Source organism: Balaenoptera ricei, chromosome 7 (genome assembly GCF_028023285.1).
Source record: "Balaenoptera ricei isolate mBalRic1 chromosome 7, mBalRic1.hap2, whole genome shotgun sequence".
NCBI classification, from domain to species: Eukaryota; Metazoa; Chordata; class Mammalia; order Artiodactyla; family Balaenopteridae; genus Balaenoptera; species Balaenoptera ricei.
The window spans coordinates 118,343,478-118,363,509 of NC_082645.1; the positions used below are offsets into that span (position 1 = coordinate 118,343,478).

The 20,032-nt window shown below is 41.6% G+C and overlaps 1 protein-coding gene across 2 annotated transcripts; it reads left to right on the forward strand.

Annotated features, from left to right (window-relative positions):
* The first annotated feature begins 7,562 nt into the window (after positions 1-7,562).
* Positions 7,563-19,683, forward strand: COPS8 (COP9 signalosome subunit 8). Of its 2 annotated transcripts, XM_059928999.1 has the most exons (8): positions 7,563-7,709; positions 8,774-8,844; positions 10,020-10,068; positions 11,275-11,407; positions 14,641-14,748; positions 16,870-16,932; positions 17,879-17,926; positions 18,655-19,683. In XM_059928999.1, the coding sequence occupies exons 1-8, from the start codon at positions 7,632-7,634 to the stop codon at positions 18,732-18,734; spliced, it is 630 nt and encodes a 209-aa protein (XP_059784982.1). In that variant the 5' UTR covers positions 7,563-7,631; the 3' UTR covers positions 18,735-19,683. The 2 variants fall into 2 exon arrangements, with proteins under 2 accessions (XP_059784982.1, XP_059784983.1); XM_059929000.1 differs by lacking the exon at positions 17,879-17,926.
* The last annotated feature ends 349 nt before the right edge of the window (positions 19,684-20,032 follow it).

Genomic DNA, 20,032 nt, shown 5'->3' on the forward strand with positions numbered 1-20,032 from the left:
ATCCTTGTGTGGGAATGAAGGCTGCCACCAACTTATTCACCCCGATTACTCAAAGTTCCTCACCAACTCTGATCCTAAGGGGGGATTCTAAGACCACATCCAGGCTCCATTGGAAAGAAGGCTGTGATTGATTAGTAATGGCTGCAGCAGGGGCAGGATCTACGCCATGAATTTGCCTTTTCTGGTTCCAAGAGAGCTGTCTGTACTCAAGCTGGAAATGGAGGAGATGACCTAATGCAAGGGGAGGAAAGTCAAGGGCACCTGATGGAGTACGGAGTCCTGACCCAGTGGGAATGGATTGGGTCCTGGGTGGTCCTACAGTCCCGGAAGAGTGAAGAGGACAGAAGCCAACAGCGTAAACCATGAGGAAGTGTCGCAGGACAGAAGGCAGATGTCCAGGCAGAGGCTCTGGGTGCTACTGGGGAGGGCAGAGGGGGATCCTGGGAGGTGACAACATGAATGTCCTGTGCTGGGCTCCCTGAAAACAAGAGAAGTTCCAGCCACGACCCTGTCCTGAGGTTTGGGTGCATGCAAGGAGCCAGATCCCCACAGGTGGGGAGGGGAGAGCAGCACCCAGCCACCCTTTTGTCTTGAGAAAGGTCCTCTTCATCAAATTGCCACCAGAGCTGAAAGTACCAGAAGACCCTGTTGCAAAGATGAAGACACAGAAGGAAATGAAGCAAGAATTAATGGACAGAGAGGAAGGGCAAACAAGGCAAGGTCCTGGTCTCAGGGAATAAATGAAAGTGAACACATGTAGTCAGCAGTCATTCAACACTGACTGAGCACCTACTATGTTACGATGTGCTCACAATACAAGAGTGTGGCACTGCCCCATGGAGCTTACAGAATTAAAACAAAACTAGCAACAACAAAGCATAATCAACTGTTTACATTCCCTCTCATGTTGTTAGCCAAGAGACACGTCTTTACCAAGGACATAAATAATGAGTATGAGAAGGGGCTTTAAATGATGACATTTTTCTATAAGACTGCCCTGTTCCCTGTCCATCCCTGGCCTCGCTTTCCCCTGTACATCCGCTATTCTTCCCTGCTTTATTTATAATGCCTTTGCTTCTACCACTGCCATCATTTTTATTTTACCACTTTTCTTTATTCCTCCAAACTTTCCCTAACATTTATCTGCCCTTAGCTCCAGGGCCTTTCAGAAGTTTTGCAAAAATGTTCTCTTTTATTATTCAACTGTGAACACAAGCATTAGTCAAAAGGGGGAAAAAAGAAAGAGACCAAAAAAAAAAAAAGAAAATAAAAGAAAGAGAAATGTCCTATTTTTTAAGTTTGGATTGTTAAAGTTAAGACTTGGGGTAAAAAAATCATTAAAATAATTTTACAATATTTTAAAAAATCTTAAAAGAAAATATTGTTTCACGGATCATTTATCCCCCTAACCTTACAAGAGTTTTCAATTCTATGTTCCCTTCCAATATTTATCCATAAATCTAGTCTGGAACATACTAATAGCCAAGAGGTATATATAATATTATTTTCCATGTTTTTCTTAATATTATCTCAGAAAGACTACTTTTACAAAGACTTTATGTTTATGAATTTAATTGCTGCAAAAATCCCCTTGAATTGATTGACCATGACATGTTTAGCCATTCACCTATTAAACATTTAGGTCACGTTAAGTGCTTCAGCCCTTGTATTTATGTTGCTGTGCCATTTTTAGCTATGTTTACTTCCTCCTTTGCAATGGCCCCCTCAGGATAACTTCCCAGGGGCAGAACTCTACATTGAGGCTAAGATCATATTGCTAACTTGCTTTCCAAAATGGCGGCATCCACCAGCAACGCCACCCACAGGGGATGACTTTGCCAAGAGCTCCATTTGTGATTTTACCACACAGAGACCCAAACACCCTCTAAGTCAATGGGCCAATGGCAGTACAGCACTACTACCTTCCTGTTCTTGGCCACGTCGGCACCCCCCAAATCCCTGGGCCTCCAGAGGACCACCCATCAGAATTAATACACTCCTCAACTCTGCTGAGAGTTCTCGATGGCTCAGGAATTAAAAATGCATCCCTTTCCCTCCCTGCCTGTTCTTCTCACCCTGTGACAGAGGCAGCTGCCCATGAGCTGAGTTTATTTTCCACCCTTAGTGTGAAGCCCAGGCCCTTGCCACAGAGGAGGGCTGGTTCAAGACTGGCCCACTGCTGCAGCTGCTTCCTTGCAACTCTGATGCAGACCTGTGTTGTCAGCGAACTCCACCCATGGCTCTGGTCCTCTGTGGCCCATCCTCTTTCCCCAGGCCCTGCTGCCTCCTGCCAGTTCCTTTCTGTCTCTGTGGATTTGCCTATTCTGAATATTTCATATAAAGAGAATCATACTGTATTTGGTCATTTGCAATTGGCTGATTTCACTTAACACAATGCTTTCAAGATTCCTCCAGGTTGTAGCACATGTCAGTACTTCTACTGTTTTTATTGCCCAATAGTATTCCACTGTACAGATATATCACATTTTATTATCAATTCATCAACTGATAGACATTTGGATTGTTTTCACTTTTTGGCTGTTATGAATAACGCTGCTATAAACATCTACGTAAAAGTTTTGTGTGGACATAATTTCATTTCTGTTGGATATATACCTAGGAATAGAATTGCTAGGTCACATGATATCTCTATGTTTAAACTTTTGAGGAAGTTCCAGACTGTTTTCCAAAGAAATTGCACCATATCACAGACTCACCAGCAGTGTATAAGTGTTTCAGCTTCTCCATGTCCTCACCAACACATTTTTCTGCCTTTTTTATTATAACCACCCTAGTGGGTGGGAAGTGATATCTCATTTTGGGTCTGATTTGCATTTTCCTAACCAGTAGTGATGTTGAGCGTCTTTTCATGTGCTTATCGGCCATTTGTGCATCTTCTCTGAAGAAATGACTACGTAAACCCTTTGTCTATTCTTAAATTTGGTTATTTGCCACTCTACTTTTAAGTGATTCTAAACCCAAGTCTCCTATCCAACATATGATTTATAAAATTTTCTTGCCTTCTTCGGTTGTCTTTTCACTTTCTTGATGTGTCTTTTGAAGCACAAAAGGTTTTAAGTTTGATAACATCTAACTTATCTATTTTTTCTTTTGATGCCTGTGCTTTTGGTGTCATATCTGAGAAACCAGTGCCTAATCCCAGGTCATGAAGACTTAACGCTATGTTTTCTTCTAACAGTTTTATAGTTTTACCTCTTACATTGAAGTCCTTGATCCAGTTTGAGTTTATTATTGTATCTAGTATGAGATAGGAGTCCAACTTTTTTCTTTTGCATGTGTATATCTAGTTGTCACAGCACCCTGTGTTGAGAAGACTATTCTTTCGCACACAGAATGGTCTTGGCAGCCTGGTCAAAAGTTTATTGAATGTAAATGCAAGGGTTTATTTCTGGACTCTCAATCTGTCCCATTGATCTATATATCTCCTCTAATTATCCATTGACCTACATATCTACCATGTATTGATTACTATAGCTTTGTAGTTAAGTTTTTACATTGAAAAGTGTGAGACTTACTGTTCTTTTTTTAATTATTTACTTTATTTATTTATTTATTTTTGGCTGCATTGGGTCTCCATTGCTGTGTATGGGCTTTCTCTAGTTGTGGTGAGCGAGGGCTACTCTTTGTTGCAGTGCACAGGCTTCTCATTGTGGTGGCTTCTCTTGCTGCGGAGCACGGGCTCTAGAGCACGTGGGCTTCAGTAGTTGTGGCGTGTGGGCTCAGTAGTTGAGGCTCACGGGCTCAGTAGTTGAGGCTCGCGGGCTCTAGAACATAGGCTCAGTAGTTGTGGTGCACAGGCTTAGTTGCTCCACGGCATGTGGGATCATCCCAGACCAGGGCTCGAACCCATGTCCCCTGCATTGGCAGGCGGATTTTTAACCACTGTGCCACCAGGGAAGTCTGAAACCTACTGTTCTTAATTTTCAAGATTGTTTTGACTATTCCTTGTCCCTTGAATTTGAATAGGAATTTTGTGATCATCTTGTCAATATCTGCAAAGAAACCAGCTGTGATTTTGATCAGGATTACGCTAAATCTGAATGTGAGTAGTATAGCCATCATAATATAAAGTCTTCCAATCCATGAACAAGAGATGCATTTCCATTTCTTTAAGCCTTCTTTAATTTCTTTGAACAATGCTTTATAGATTTCAGAGTATAAATTTTGCACTTACTGTGCTAACTTTATGCCTGAGTATCTTATTCTTTCCATGCTATTGTAAATGAAGTTGTTTTCTTAATTTCAGTTTGTTCATGGTTACTGTATAGAAATCAATTATTTTGTATATTGATCATCTATTCCTGCAATCTTGCTGAACCCATTTATTAGTTCTAGTTGTTTCAGTGGATTCCTTAGGAACTAGGTGAAATTTTGGAGTTCCGAATTAGCCATCTTCCCATTTCCAACCCCTTGATGACAACTGTGCTTCTCCTCTGAGAACCGTTGGGAGAGGAGGGACAGATTGCAGAAGTGGGGGCTAAGCTAAGGGTAACGAGTATGAGACCTACACTCTCCAGCCTCAGGAGCCCACGCTTCCCTGCCGCATGATGACCCATCCTTCATCCCAAGCGCAGTGGGAAAAACAGCCTCCCGCCACCCCCAAGGCAGCATCTCCGGGAAGCAGAGCTTCCTTCTGGTGGCCTCTTCTCTACTGTCTTGCTTTTGCAGCGTTTTTATATCTCTTCTGAGTCTTACCTCCTGGAATTACTGCCTTCTATACCACACTGCCCTTTATCATACCCCTTCACTCCTATTATTGAAAGTTTGGGGGTAAAAACATAGGTGCAGCGCCATCAGTAACAACTTAAAACTGAATATCAGCCACTGCAGCCCTGGAAATCCATCAGCCCTTCGTGGTCACTTGGAATTCTCTGCATGTAAGCCAAGTCTCACCATAGGCCCCCAATTACTCCATTCCCCTCACACCCAGAGCCCTCTTTCCCTCTCCAAGACTCTCTTCCTTCCCCTCTGTAGCTCCCAGCCTCCAATTCCCAAATCCCTGTACCTGTCTGTTAAAGAAGAGTTTGGTCCTCTGAATGACACCCCAAACTCTACCTCTAACCTGTGATTGTATTTCCAAAGCTTCATTGTGATTTTCTGTTCAGCAAAAAAACCATCTATTGTCTTCATCTTTTAGCAACCCATATTACCTGCCAAAGCTTTAAAATCATAGTTTTCCCTTTAAATGATCAAACTGCTGGAATCAGGTGAAATTTCAGGGTTCTGTGTTAGCCGTCTTCCCACTGAATCCTTCTTAGTCAGAAATAGGCTGGGAGCCATTATCACATGTTGAAAATTCAAAATCCTGCTCCTCAAACTTTGCTGAATGATCTCAGAATCATTCTGCCCTTAGTCCTTCTCTTTTTTTGCATGATTAATGAAACTTTGTTGCTTTATTCTTTCAAAATATCTCTAGCTATACTAGCTATTTGATACCTTCCTATTTAAGGTTGGTTATTCTTCGAGGGACTTTTGTAGTCATTTTTTATTTTTATATTCCATCCAATGTATTACTAAACACAATCATTTCCACATGGAAACAGTGTTGATTCTGCAAAAAAAATCAGTAAAGCCATCACTGTCTTAGCATCCTTGATAATTTTATCTTCTAGCTTGTGTTTGGTAAATGAAGTCCACAGGGACAATGGAAACACAAGCAAAGAGATACATGCAGTATGTTGTCTGCCATTCCAAAACGTGTTTAAAATACCCCATGAATCTAGAATTCTCAGTGGATCCCCAACGGTGAGAATTCACCCACCCAAGACTCAACATGAGTGCAAGGCAACTGTGTTATGTCTTCAATAGAGTACGCTGGGTGCTGACATCCCTGAAAGGCCACATTTTTCCCTTAGAACCTGAACTGGTTTCAAATGCGTAATGTAGACAATGGTGTCCTAAGAAACATGAATAATCAAGGAACCAGATCATATTCTTTCTTACTTGTGTTACTTCCTTGTATGATGCTAACTTTTCCTTTGTTTTGAAAACAATAACATAACAGTGAAGGGCAAGATAGGGCAACCCATAGTTCCTTTTGCTTTCAGTCCTCCCTTACACATCAATAAGCCTAACTAAGGTAGGGAGTGCTGGTAGGGCTTGTGCAAAAAACAAAGTGTGGTTAAAACAGTTGAGTTCATTTTGTGGAGCATTCCCATGGTCCTGATAAGGATAAAATACACACACACGTACGAGCTATGAAATACAAATTGTGTGATTTCTGTGATTCCACATATCAGTTAAATGCACTTATATTTGCTTTTAAAACTGGCTTCGCAATGGATGGATTGGGAGTTTGAGATTAGCAGATGCAAACTATTCTACATAGAATGGATAAACAACAAGGTCTTACTGTATAGCACAGGGAATTATAGTCAATATCCTGTGATAAACTATAATGGAAAAGAATATGAAAAAGAATATATATACACATATATAGAACTGAATCACTTTGCTGTACACCAGAAACTAACACAACATTGTAAATCAAGAATGCTTCAATAACAAATTAATTAAAATAAAATAAAATGTAATGCGCTTCGCATAAAGATGGATGGTAAAATTCATGCTAATAATTTAAAATTTTATTACTTTTTCTTTACTTAGGATATTAAATAACAGTTTCTGAAATGATGTGAAAATCTGAGAGACACACTGCGAATAAAGGGAAAAGCTTTATATTACATAGCTTTAACTGTACTTTCCCCTGTTTTTTGAACAAGGGACCTGCGTTTTCAATTTGCTCTGGGCCCACAAATAGTGTAGCCAGCCCTGCAACATGGGAGAAATGGAAGTCACTTCCCTGGCTGTCTAGCCAAGGGCAGCAAAACAAAGATGTAAATAAATAATTCACAACATTATGTTCGCTAACGATAAGCACCGGGCAGAAAACTAAGGAGGTCAGGATGGCCAGGGCAAGTCAGAGGGGATCTGGGAATTAGATCTTGAAGCCCTGCAAGCAATGCCAAAGACTGGATTTTAGGAATTTGTTGTTATGCTATCATTTTCATCAGAGTAACAAGATCTGATTTATGTTTCCGAAAGCATCGTTTCGGCTGCGGTGGCTGTGTGGGGAGTAGCCTGGAGGGAGGCAGGAGCGGAAGTCAGGATAACGTTGCAGTTCAGGCAATGCTGGAGGTCCAGGCCAGCGCAGCTTCCCTCGGAGGTGGGGACGTGAGGGCTGCTGGAGGAGAGCCCCGCAGGGCACCGCAGCGCCTTCACCGATGTGGGAGGACTGCTGAAGGAGTAGGTACGGGAGGAACCAAAAGTTAGGTTTTGAACGTTTAAATTTGCATGGCCTCAAAGCAAAGACGTCTAATCGTCCTCAAATATGCACAAAACCCCTCCCATCCCGGCTTTGGCTGCGCGCTTAGAAAGCGGCTGCCCTGGAGGCCGGGCCAGTCCTCCAGAGCACCGAGAGCGCCGGCCAGAGCGGTGGCATCCCCTCCCGACCGCAAGGATGTCTGCTGACGCGGCGGAACCAACGAGGCGCCTGCGCATGGGCGCTCGGCGGCACCGTCAGCTTTTACGTCATCGCGGGCGCGACGCCCCGAGGGACAGTCTGAGGTCCGGCTTGGCGGGGAGGTTTGGTGGCGGGACCGGCCGGGAAAATGCCAGTGGCGGTGATGGCGGAAAGTTCCTTTAGTTTCAGAAAGTTGCTGGATCAGTGCGAGAACCAGGAGCTCGAGGTAACCATTCGCCTCGTGGGGTCGCGCGTGGCTTCGGGCCGCGCCGGTCTCCAGGGTAACGGGGCCTGGGGCCCGCGGGGCTTGGGGCTGGCCGCTTGCGGGCGCGGGAGCTGGGCGTGTGGGGTCCGGGCCGCCGGGGCCTGCTCCGAAGGCTAAGCAGCCAGGCCTGGCCTCCCCGAACTCGCTCGGAGCTTTCTGTTGTTTGTCTTCAGCTAGTGAGCCCGAAAACGCTGTGCATCTTTGCTCCTAACATCCTTTATGCTTCTCGTATTAAACTAAATCTCTTTCCTCCCCATTGTGGGGAGAGGTGGCGAATGTGGATATTATTAAAGGCGTTTGTGCAGGCATACACACAGACCAAGAAAATGTGATCATTGTAACCTTTTATTCGGAAAACCCTTCTTAGTCTCCTGTTATCACTGAAGCTTACCGTTTGTTTTCATTAGGGCAGGTGAAAGTTATATCATGCAACTACTAAAGTAATTAAGGGTTGTTGTTTTTTTTTTCTTAGAAAGGCCCTTAAAGACATTTATAGCATTGGTATAAAAAGCTAATTAACCAAAGGAGGCAACTGCCAAGAAGCAGCCGCTCTCTAACAGACACTTAATAGATGTCTTCTGAATGAATTAAAATTGAATGGGGGGAGTAGTGTCTTTGTAACTCAGCTGTGATGTTTTTCTCTTTATTACTCATTTATGTAGCTATTCAACGTATTTGGTATAATGGGCAGAATCATATTGCTTTAGGAATCTGTTGGAAATACTTTCTATAATAGTGAAGCTATTTAAATAAGAATTTGAGAACTGAGAAAGGGATCCCATTTAAATACTCTTGTGCGTATGAAGACACAGAGGCCCAGAGGGGGAGAAATCACATCTGATGACAGATCTAAACTTAATACTCTGGGTTTTTAGTGTGAGATACTTCTCTAAGCTGTTTCTCCATCTGTAATAGTAAGTACTATAAAATATACTTACTCTTTAGATGAGTTAAGAAAATACTTTTAAAAATATAAAAGTATAAGAATAAATGAGGTTTTTTTCTTTTGTTTTTTGACCTTACAGGCTCCAGGAGGAATTGCCACACCCCCAGTGTATGGTCAGCTTCTAGCTTTATATCTGCTTTATAATGACATGTAAGTACCTTTTACCTAAAGCTAAGAGAAGCATCTTCCTCAAGAAATTATTCTTGCATTGAAGTACCATCACTAAAGCATAGGCACAAGGAACTATACTTTTTAGTGTAATACTTAATATGTTTATTTCGTATATTGAATCATGACTTAAGAAATCATGATTAGGCTGAGTTATTTTAAAATACACCTGTGTTACATATGCCTTGTAAAAAACATTCCAATTTGTTATGAGAAACTGCATTGTCAGTAAATTCCTTTAAATCTATTGATCTTTTCTTTATTCTCTTGTTATAAAACCTCTGTCTTTTATGACCTCTGTTTACTTAACTTCACATGTAAAGTTTACTTAACTGTTTACTTAAACTGTTTACTTAACTTCACAGTCTCTATTGAGACTGAGAGAAACTGCAAGGGAAGATTGAGAAGACTTAAGAGGAATTTGTTACTAACATGTATGACAGTTCTTGAAAGGTTTTTGTTTTTTAATTATTCCTAATTCACGTTCGTTGAAGAAAAGTCGGAAAGTACGGTTGTGCAAAAAGAGTCCCTTGTAGTTCTGCAACCCACTGACGGTTACTGTGAAATTTTGTTTTAAATTCTTCTAAACCTTTTCATTTCATACCTTTTAAACTAAACTGAGATTTTCATTATTCACGTAGCATATAAATTATCTGTTTCCTGTTTTATAATCTGTCGTCATATGCTTGATGTCATTCAAGCTTGCGAACTCTTTAAAAAAAAAAAACTACCTTGAAGTTTTGGTGGCTCTATATCCACTAGTAGGACGAGGGGTCATGATAAGGAGAAAAGCATTGTGTACTGTGTGTATTGTCAGGGAATGCCAGGACCCTGAAAGTGTATGAATTTGTTTATTTTATATATGAATAAATTATTTAGGCAGTTCTATTTAAGTCTTTGTAGTGCTGCCTCAATTTAAGATCTGTATTATTAATAAAAAAGTTCACTAAAAATGGCAAAACATTACTTTGGTAAAAATATTTCATGTCTTTTATCTGGAAAACCACTGTTACTTTCCCTGGATAAATTCATTATATGAATTTCACTCTGTATTTTATAGAGTATTTTAAAGTATATTTCTGGGATCTAGAATTTTAAACATTTGCGGAGGTGATTTTTTTTAATTGCTTATTCTTTCTTGGGGGGATGTAAATTAGGAATAATGCAAGATATCTTTGGAAAAGAATACCACCTGCTATAAAATCTGTAAGTAGTCTTCAATATACCTTACTACTTTAATATAGTAATGACATTCATTTCAAAAGCAATCTCTTAAAAGTTTGTTTTCTTTTTCATGTGGATCACAGAAATAGATATTAAACTGGTATTAAAGTTTAAGAATAGATCTACAAATTCCTCTAATCGGAAATTTTAATTTCCCTTGGATGGTACAGAAATCTGTGCTCAACTCCTGCTCATCAGATTTCTTAAGACACTTCGTAGACGTGTCACTTTACGCAATAAACAACTGGGTCAGTTTAGGTAAAAGTTTGGTTTTTGTTTGTTAGTTTTTATTTTTTAACTGATTAGTGCTGTTTCCTATAATGGTATTTATTTTGCAACTAGTATTATTTACAAGAGCACTCTAAAAATAATAATTATTCAGAGCATTAAGATTATTTTTGCTAATTAGGATTTTAGATTTCTTGTTTTTCATGTGAGAATAGATGAACTCACTTAAAAGTTTCTTCCAAAATGGAATGAAGTAAATTTTTAATTTCAGGTGATTCACTGTGTCTAGCATAAATGTGAAGTGAATTTTTTGTACATTCACAGAGCCTTAGTAAGAATTCACCTAAATTCCTTTGTTCATTATTGATATTCAGCAGCAGATCAGATTAGCATTTATACTCTCTTTCTTTCCTCCACATTCTATTAAGTAAGTTTGGAATGTTCCTCCAGCTTCATTGGTTTAAAATAAAGCTGTAAATTAGATGCACAGTTTCAGTGATATTAGTGGGAACTTTATCCTTAGGCTACATTTTATGACACCTTAGATTGGGAGTCTATATTATTAGCCATTTTGCTACTATTTTTGCCCTGAGAATAGATACATGTATTTTATGTACATGTATATGTGGATTAGTACATGTTCTGTATATTATACATAAGTATATATGAAATGTAAATAAATGTATATCTTCAAAAAACAATGTTTCAGATAACTAATTCCTAAATTTATTTGTGAAATATTGTTGGACTACTTTCTCATGCCTTAATTTTCTGTTATAATAAAACATGCAAATAAATTCTACAGTACTGTTCAAAGCATTTGAAAATCTTTTTGATAGTGGTTGGGCTGAAAAAGTAATTACACCTCTTAAAAGAAATGTTGAATTATGTTTTAAGATACAGTTGTTGGTATGTGTGCAGAGTGAATATCCTCAAATGAGGCAATGATATTTATTGCAGGCAAATTCTGAACTTGGGGGAATTTGGTCGGTAGGACAAAGAATCTGGCAGAGAGATTTCCCCGGGATCTATACCACCATCAGCGCTCACCCGTGGTCTGAGACGGTCCAGCCAATCATGGAGGCACTTAGAGGTAGTGTTTCTTTGTGGCTCAGAATTAAGTCAGACTAGACCTGTTCCCCTAAGGTGCCGGGGTGTTGAAGTAAGTCGATAATGTGTGTGAAAATAGGTACACTCTGCTAGGTGAGTAGGGTTTTCAGAAGTCTTTTTTAGATTTGCTGTAATCATGCTTTGATTTCACGTTGCTTGAGTTTATATCGGCAGCTGAGGGCCTCACTGTCTATTAATTTAATTCTAGAAGTGAAGTTGCGTGTCAGTAAGAGGTGTTTTTTTTTGCTACTGAAATGAAATGTAATATTCTAGTAAGTCCAAGTCATGAGTTGGATAAGATTTCAAGCCCGCATGTTTGAAAGTAGAGACTGCTTTGGACTCTGTGGACCTCAGCATTTGATGGGGTTGTCTCCAGCTTCTGGATTTATGATTAATCAATTCAGTACGCAGATGCTCGAACTTTTTTTAATCATGCTGAAAGATTGCAAGTCTGCTGCGACATAGCACTGATCCTGCAACAAAACTCCACCGTGCTTCTCTCTTTCCATTCTCCCACCCCCAGCGTTTGCTTCCAGTCTTCTTGGTTCCCCCTCTTATATGTTGTTGTACCCTTACTTCTCGTTACGTTGTTTCTCTGGTCACGGCCCGCCCTCACTGTCCGCCCTTCTGCTCTGGAGGCGTCAGCGAGCAGAAGTTGTTGAGAATTGCTCATCACTGGCGGGGCGTGTCAGCTTTTCAGGGGGCAGGAGGTAGAGATTGCTTCTGAGGTGTAACCTGGTTCTTGGCATGGTAAAGCAGAACAGTGCGAGTGAGAAAACAGGAGGCACTCACTTTAAGCGTGGGGGAAATGAGCGGGAGCCCGGGGCCAGCAGCTGGCTGGGAGGGAGGTGTGGGGAGTATTACTGAGCTGCCCTGGTGCGGTAGGGGCAGCTTCGGGTCTTCGCCCTGGAAACAGCCTTAACCTCTTTGCATAAGCCCTGAGGAGCTGGGATACAGAGCTTCAGCCAGAGCAAGACAGGGAGGGCAGAGGAAATACATTCCCTGCCCTGCAGAATCCCATTCACCGAGTGAGGGAGCCCAGGTGCCACAGGCCTGGGTGGCCATCCGCCCTGGAATTTAAGGGCAGAGGTGGGTTGGGAAGGACCGCAAGCTCACCTTCCCTTGTGTCTCCAGTGCCGGCAGTTGGCAGTTCCTGGTAGATAATAGGCACATTTAAGTATTTGTTGAACGAAAGAATGAGCATTCTCTTAGGGTCTCCCCAGGACTGTCCCAGGATGAATTGCCAGCAATATGAGGTGCGAGCTCAACTTACTCCACCTTCCAGCTTGTCGTTGTAACGTGTGCCCTCCTGAGGTCACACATCTCATAGATCTCCCGGGCCACATAGTGACTGGGGAGAATGCGGATGTCAGATTCATTGGTGCTGAGAGGTTAAAAGCCGCCTGAGTGTCTGACTGATGCTGTGGGTCACTGAGCCTTGATTTCTGCTTTCCTTGGCAGTCTGCTGTGCCTCCCCTTGTGTGTTTCTCTTCTCTCCATTCTGTTTTTCTCTTTCATTCACATTCTATTCTTGTTCTGTTCCCCATGTTTTTCAAATCTGAAATCTGACCAGAGTACTTGAACTAAAGTGAATGTTTTTAAAATTGGCAAGCTTACCGAATGAATGTAGTTTTTGGTGCACACTTGTATTTTCCTCTTTCATTGTTGCTCTCGGTTCTTTTCCACTGAATGTCTGCAGCCTTGAACAGAAAAACTTCCTTTATCCCTAAGCTGTATTAGAAGTCTGATTTAAGGTCGTTTGCTGAGAGCTGGTAGCAAGAAGGAAGGAATTGGAAGAGGAGCAAACAGTGGCTCAGTGAAAGCCAGGGAGGGTGTCAGCCTCAGTGAGAAATGACGAAACGTGATTGACCGTCCGCGATTTTTAAGGCAGACTGGGAGCACAAAGCCTAAGGCTGGGGTCGGGTCCGCTTGGGTCCTGGTGAGACCTTCCACAAGCCTGTGTTCAGCACATACTTCCTTAGAGATGCTGGGCCCCTCGGGGGATATAAAGATATAAAAGCCCTCCTGTAGAGAAGTTCCGGATGTAATTGAGATGATGGGGTGGGGAGGGGTGCAGTGTACACCATAGGTGGTAAAAGATTGCTTGGTAATAAGTAAACGTTGCTGTGAGTTCAGAGAAGGGCGGAGATTGCAGTGACTCCAGTGCCACAGGGAGAGTTTATAAACAGACCTAGGGCTAGAGGAGAGGAGGGCGGTTCAGACCACGCGGCAGCTGAAACCCAGCGCCCGGGGATGAGAAGGTGTAAGGCTCCGGTGAGAGCCAGCAGGCTGCTGTGGAGCAAAGTGTGTCTGCGGGGACGGGTGTGGCTGTTAGGCGGGGTCCCGGGGTGGAGAGCGGATGTTCTTATGTTGCAGGGCCGTCTCGTACGTGGATACTTGCCTATTGAGTGTGGAAAGTGAAGCCCAGAATACTTCCTGAGCATGTTGAAGGCAGGTGGCGGATCCTTTGTGTTACTGGAGGAGCAGTGGCGGGAAGACGGGCCAGCTGGGCTCCACTTCCTACCGTTTGGTTGTTGTCTCTGCCTCATTCCTGAGTTATTGAACGTGGAAATTTAAGCCTGGGGCGGGGGTGGGGATCCCACATGTGGTCTCCAGGGAGGAGGTTTTGTTGCTGGAATTGCTCGCAGCCCCTTTTCTGTGAGGCTCAGGCATTCGGGATTTGCCCCTGAATGGCGGCAAGAGTTCAGAGTAGACTTGAAAGTTAGGAAGGTGCTCTAGTTACAGGGTTTGCTCTGCAACTCCCACGTGTGGTCCTGTATCAGAGGCCCTGATGAGAAGGGACCACTAATTATGGGACTAGGTAATTTCTGCTCCATTCATTCTAGTTTTTATAAGTGAGATAAAAGAAAAATTTTGAAATAGACATCCCAATGTATCCCAAATTTAAATGAAATTTTCTTAGAGCTGGAGTCTTGTGTATATTAACTTGTTTCCATCTTTGTAATTTTTATTGTCACCTGAGATTTTTTGACCTAAGAGGAAGTATAAGAAATGTATGTATTTATTCAGCAGTATTTGAGCCCCTCTTACATGTTAGGCGCCTACAGCTGTACCTGTAAACATGGAAATCTTTAGGTTGATGTAGTCGTGCTTATCAAATTGGGACAAGGACAGTGATGGAAGAATTTAATTGTGTGTCTCAAACATGCCGGCTCTTGTGGTTCACTGTTTGCCAAACCTCTCCTCCCGCAATAGATGCCACCCGGAGGCGAGCCTTCGCCCTGGTCTCTCAGGCGTATACGTCCATCATCGCCGACGATTTCGCAGCCTTTGTTGGACTTCCCGTGGAAGAGGCTGTGAAAGGTATTTGGGGCTTACTTTTTACTCTCAAGAAAAACGGAAGTGTAAATTATAGGTCCATGGTCCCTTATCTGAAACCATTGGAACAGGATGTGTTTTGGAGTTTAGGTTGTGTGTGTTCTTTAGAAAGGGGATAGGAGACCCGCACTGCACAAACCCCAGGCAACCAGCACCTGTGGCCAAGCCCACTCGTACTTCTGCAGGCAGCACAGAGTGCACACTTTCACACAGTTGGCGTGAGGGAGCAGTGTACATAAGACTTGGGGGTTCACATCAGATTTCGCCACCATGTGAGTTAAAGAAAACTTTTTGGTTCATAGAGTTTTTTTGACTTCTGCGTGTGGGTAAGAAATTTCGGGTTTGTGTTTACTAAAGCACTTTTTGCCAAAGACAGGCACCAATTAGAGATGTCTTAGAACAGGAGCTTTGTAAAGGAGTACTTTGCCATTTTTATGAAATTAAAATTTGACTGTGTCTTTGAGATGTACGCTTGTTGCATGTGATTATTCTAGCTCTTTCCTTATGGAACTTCTTTGATGTTCCTGTAGTTATTTCTTATCATGGTACCCATGGTCTGACCCCTGAATATTTTCTACTTTTATCTCTAAGACCTTTGATCAACTCCTGAGCCCTGCTAAATGATAGTGAGCCCTCCAAGTTGATGCCCGGGAAGGAAAAATTAGAGCTGCTGTTGACTAAGAGTGGGAGGGAAAAGGAAGGTGGTGAGAACAGTGAGTTACTGGAAGAAAAAGGTAGCGAATGGGGTACAGAGTCAAGCATTCGATAACATTCCCACACCTGAGCCCCAGGTTACAGCATAGTTGTTACAAGTGGTAGAAAACGTGAGATGCAAGAAGATAAAGGATGTGCACGTTATTTTCTTCTAAACGTGCCAGGTGGGTAACATTATATTCATAATTCTGAGCTTAAACTTTGTAACGTCTTTAAATTATTTCTCTTCCTTTGAAAATTAGCACTGGCTAGGTGAGGGTTTGGTTGGCGGGTTTTCTCAGGGAAGGAAGTTTTAGTTGGTCTGGAGCTCGCATTTAGAAATCCCTGTTTCACTCTTCCGTGGTGAAGGTGGTCTCACCCCAGCATCCCTTTTCAGCCCAACTTTTCCCTCACCATTTCTTAACAGTAACCTAGGTGCTTGCACCCCACTCTTAGCCACTGGTTTCCAAACGTGCTTTTGCATTTTCATTTTTCAGGCCATGCCCAAACTGTCCCCTCCCCTTGCTAGATTTCTGTAGAATATTAGTACTGCATGTGCCTTGTGGCGTTGTTTTATGATGATGGATATGTTGGATTCTCCAGTCAAAATATGAGCTCCATTAAGCACCACAGATTATAAATTTCCAAGGCCTAGCACAGTTCTAGACGCATAGACGGCAGGTTAATGAACGTTCTTATAGTAAATCATACTGTTACTTACTAATACAAACATTTATTTGTTTTGACCATTTTGAAATTGATCCATAATTTATTATCTAATAAATAGTATATCCCAGAGTCCATACTCTTAACTGACTGAGTGTGAATCCTGGTAGCCTTCCCCATGCTAGCTATGTGACCTAAGGCAATTTACTGGAATTCTCTAAACTTCCTTTTCCACGTTTGTTCAATTATGGTGATATGTCCCCTTTACAGAGTTGTTGTGGTGATTACGTAAAGTGATCCCTGTAAAAGCACCTAGCACAGTACCTATTGGCCAGCCCTCTGTGTTGTGTATGTATGCTGTTGTTTTTATTATCACCATCGTCTTTGTTATTACTGATGTAATGATAATAGAAAATACTAAATAAGTCTTCCTTATGTCTATCTTTAGTAAGGTTTGATCAGGTTAATACTATAATATATATATATATATTATAGAAAACTAATCATCTGTTAGTGATTATATCAGCCTGATAGAATAAAATCATAGATGTTTCAGAAATATTTCAAAAATAAGTTCCCATGAGAATGCTGTCTCTAGTATACCCTTCTAGTAAAAATACACATTACAGGTTGATCTACACACGTCAGGTCTCCCATACAAGTAGTGTCATTGACAGATTGTGAATCTTGTAAATGAAAAGTTTTTGGTTTTTTTAATTCATTTCTGTGTTAAATACACATTTTTAGGTATCCTAGAACAAGGATGGCAGGCCGACTCCACGACAAGGATGGTCATGCCCAAAAAGCCAGGTAGGTGGCGCTCTTCGTCCGTCTTGCAGCACTGCTGAACTCTTGTAAGATCACTGAAGTTTTTCAGGCATTGAATTTGAATAATTTGATATAAAATTCTGCTATACTAACAAAATGAGAGTGACTCATGTTAAATACAGATATAGGATGGACACTTAGGGTAGAAGGGATCTTAAAGGTCACCTGCTTTTACCTTAATTTTTTTTTTAATGTACTTCATTCATAAACTATTTTATGTGAGTGTTTCATAATCCTTATTACAACTTAATTTTTAATAAGTATTAATCTCTCGTTCTTTTATGGGGCCATTTCTAACTGCTTATTAATATCTAAACTATTGCCTTTTAAAAAGATACTTGAAATATTCAGAAATTCCCCTTTTCTCCTCATGCTGTAGACACATAGACTCTTCTCCTAAACAAGATTTTCAGTGGCTTTAACTTTCACAAAATTAAGGTCTCTGGCCTTTACAGGCCTTAAATGATTTGGCCTGTCCTCATTGTCTCCACCTGAATTCCTGGTCCCTCGGCCTTCCTCTCTGAAATGAGCCACGTTCCTTCCTGCAAGGAGGCGCCACTCCCTCCTGCTCACCAGGTTTTCCTGGTCCTTAGAGCTGGGCGCAGTGCCCACACCCGTAAACCTTCTGATCTGCCTCATCCCAGAGTTCCTTCCGTCTGCTCTGAATCCCTGTTGTTAGGCATTGTTGACCCCACGGTAAAGTGGCGCACAAACCACCATGTGCGCAGACCTGCGAGGGTGCAGAGGAGAGATGAGACGGGGTCCCGTCAATCTAGATGGTGAGAGAAGACTGCTGAGTAAAAAACCAATGTAATAAATAGAGCGTAACTGTTGTCTCTGTCTGAATGCCACTGCCTTAAAAATGACATGTTCTATGTGAAGGTTCTTTACAATGACTTCTGTAAATTGGGCTCTACATTTTATTTAGTTGCAGGGGCCCTGGATGTTTCCTTTAACAGGTTTATTCCCTTTTCAGGTATGTATTTTCATATGCTCATTTAAAAATTGTTTCATTGTTTTTCTTGTTTGCTGTTGTAGAATTTATTTTTCTTAGCTCTAATCTTATAAACAAAGGGATGAAATCCTAACTTGGTATTTATAATAGTACATCTGGTTACAACCGTGCACGTGTGGGCTGCCCTCTGTAGCTTACCTGGAGGTAGTGATCCCCTCTGGCCTGGCTGCAGGGTGTCCTGTAGGGGAGGCGTGATCGCACTTCTCACCAGCACTGACGCAGACACGGCCCCAGGCTGGCACGTGGTAGCTTAAAAGTTAGAAGTAAACTTTTGGGGGATGGGGTCCGTTGTGGGTTTTTTGTTCACTGACAGTTGAGTAGTCTAGAGGAGTGCCTGGCATGTGGTTAGCCCTAGGTGACTATGGAAGTAAATGTCATGTGGGGAGGGTCTTTCCAAGAAGAGCTATGTTCCCTTGGTAGACGCATTACCTGCTAAAAGTATTTTTAACCTTCGCGTGGAAAACTTCAGTAACAGCAAAGCCAGACATGCCTTTACTCCCAGTTTGGGAAAACTACTCATAAAAATTGACGCTTCTTGGCTTGTTGTTTTTAAATGTCCAAGATCAAGGCAAAGCTAAGAAAGTTTCCGTATTGTTAAATTAAAGACATTGGAGGGCGGGGGTGGCAGTACCAAAGATCTATGTGGCCCTGGTGTCCGACTTGAGTGTGTTTCTCTCTCCACCGCGCAGAGCCTGCCCCCGTCCCGCCCATCCCCAATGAACAGCAGCTAGCCAGACTCACCGATTACGTGGCTTTCCTCGAAAACTGACTGACCATTCTGAGTTCAAGATCCACCTTCAGCATCCTGAATACTGGCAGAAAAATGTAAAATTTTTATTTTCAATTCTATTGGATGGATTAAGCACCTCAGCATTCCTTACTGAATATGTGATAAAATACGTATATAATATAAAGTGTATTATATATATTTTGTCCTTAAACATGCTGAATGGTTGTTGAAACAGTTCTCATTTTGTAATATTTGACAGTTTGGATGGAGCCCGTCAGTATTAGGCAGTCAGTTTATATCTCCTAGTGACTCGTAAAATGCAGCTCTCCTGCCTCGTGTAGAACAGTGGTTGTCAGCTGTTTTCTTCTGCCCCGGCTCACAGCACACTCCCATCTCTACCACAGGTTGATAGTTGCAGTGATGCATCTGGGGTTTGAGGAGGACTGCCCCCAGGGGCGGTATCTGAAGTGCTGGGGACTCTGATTCACCCCCTTTGGAGAATATGCTCTTCTTCTCTCCCCTCCTGAGAATCACAAATACAAAATGCTGAGATAGAGCTGGGGAGCAAAGACCGTCTCCCTAGTAAACCAGCCTGTTAACTTTAGATTTCTTTCTGAGAGTGTGAGTACATCCATTGCTGGCAGTGGAGGGCTTGCCGTGAAAATGCAACTTATTAAAGACATTCATGAGAAGTATTAAGTTGTAATATTTCCTTTCAGAAGAAGGGAAGCGTAAGTGTGGAATGCATTGTTTGGGAAAGAAGCTAGTAAGTGATACACTTTGTACGACTGTCCTGCAGCCTATTGGTTGCTTATATTTAGCCCTTGGGTCAAGGTCTGCCCTTTGGAGAAATACTGAACAAGTCTTTCATTTTTTGTGTGACAGCCCTCTGAATATTTGAAGTTGTTTATTGTATCTTCAGGTTAAAACCACCCCCTAGTTCATTTATTCTGCATTTGTTCAATAAATATTTAATTGAATTCTTCAACTGTTTTTTCGAAGGTAGTTTCTAGAAGTTTCACTGTCCTGTCTTCCTGTGGATGTGTTCTAGTTTGTCATGGTTCTTTTAAATTACGAATTTCTTAATTAAATAGAAATGACCTATATAGTGGTAATTACATGATTCATGTTTTTCACTCATTTTAAATAGACTTTACTGGCTGTTTCAGCTATTGTTAACATTTATGAAAATACCTGTTAAATTAATGTTTTATTTAACCTTGATATAAGTCATGTTGTTAAAACTTCTTGTTTTACAATTGAGGAAATGGAAATTCAAGAAATCAGAGAGGATCAATACCTACAAAGTAACAGTGCTAGTTTGCTAGTTTTTGAAC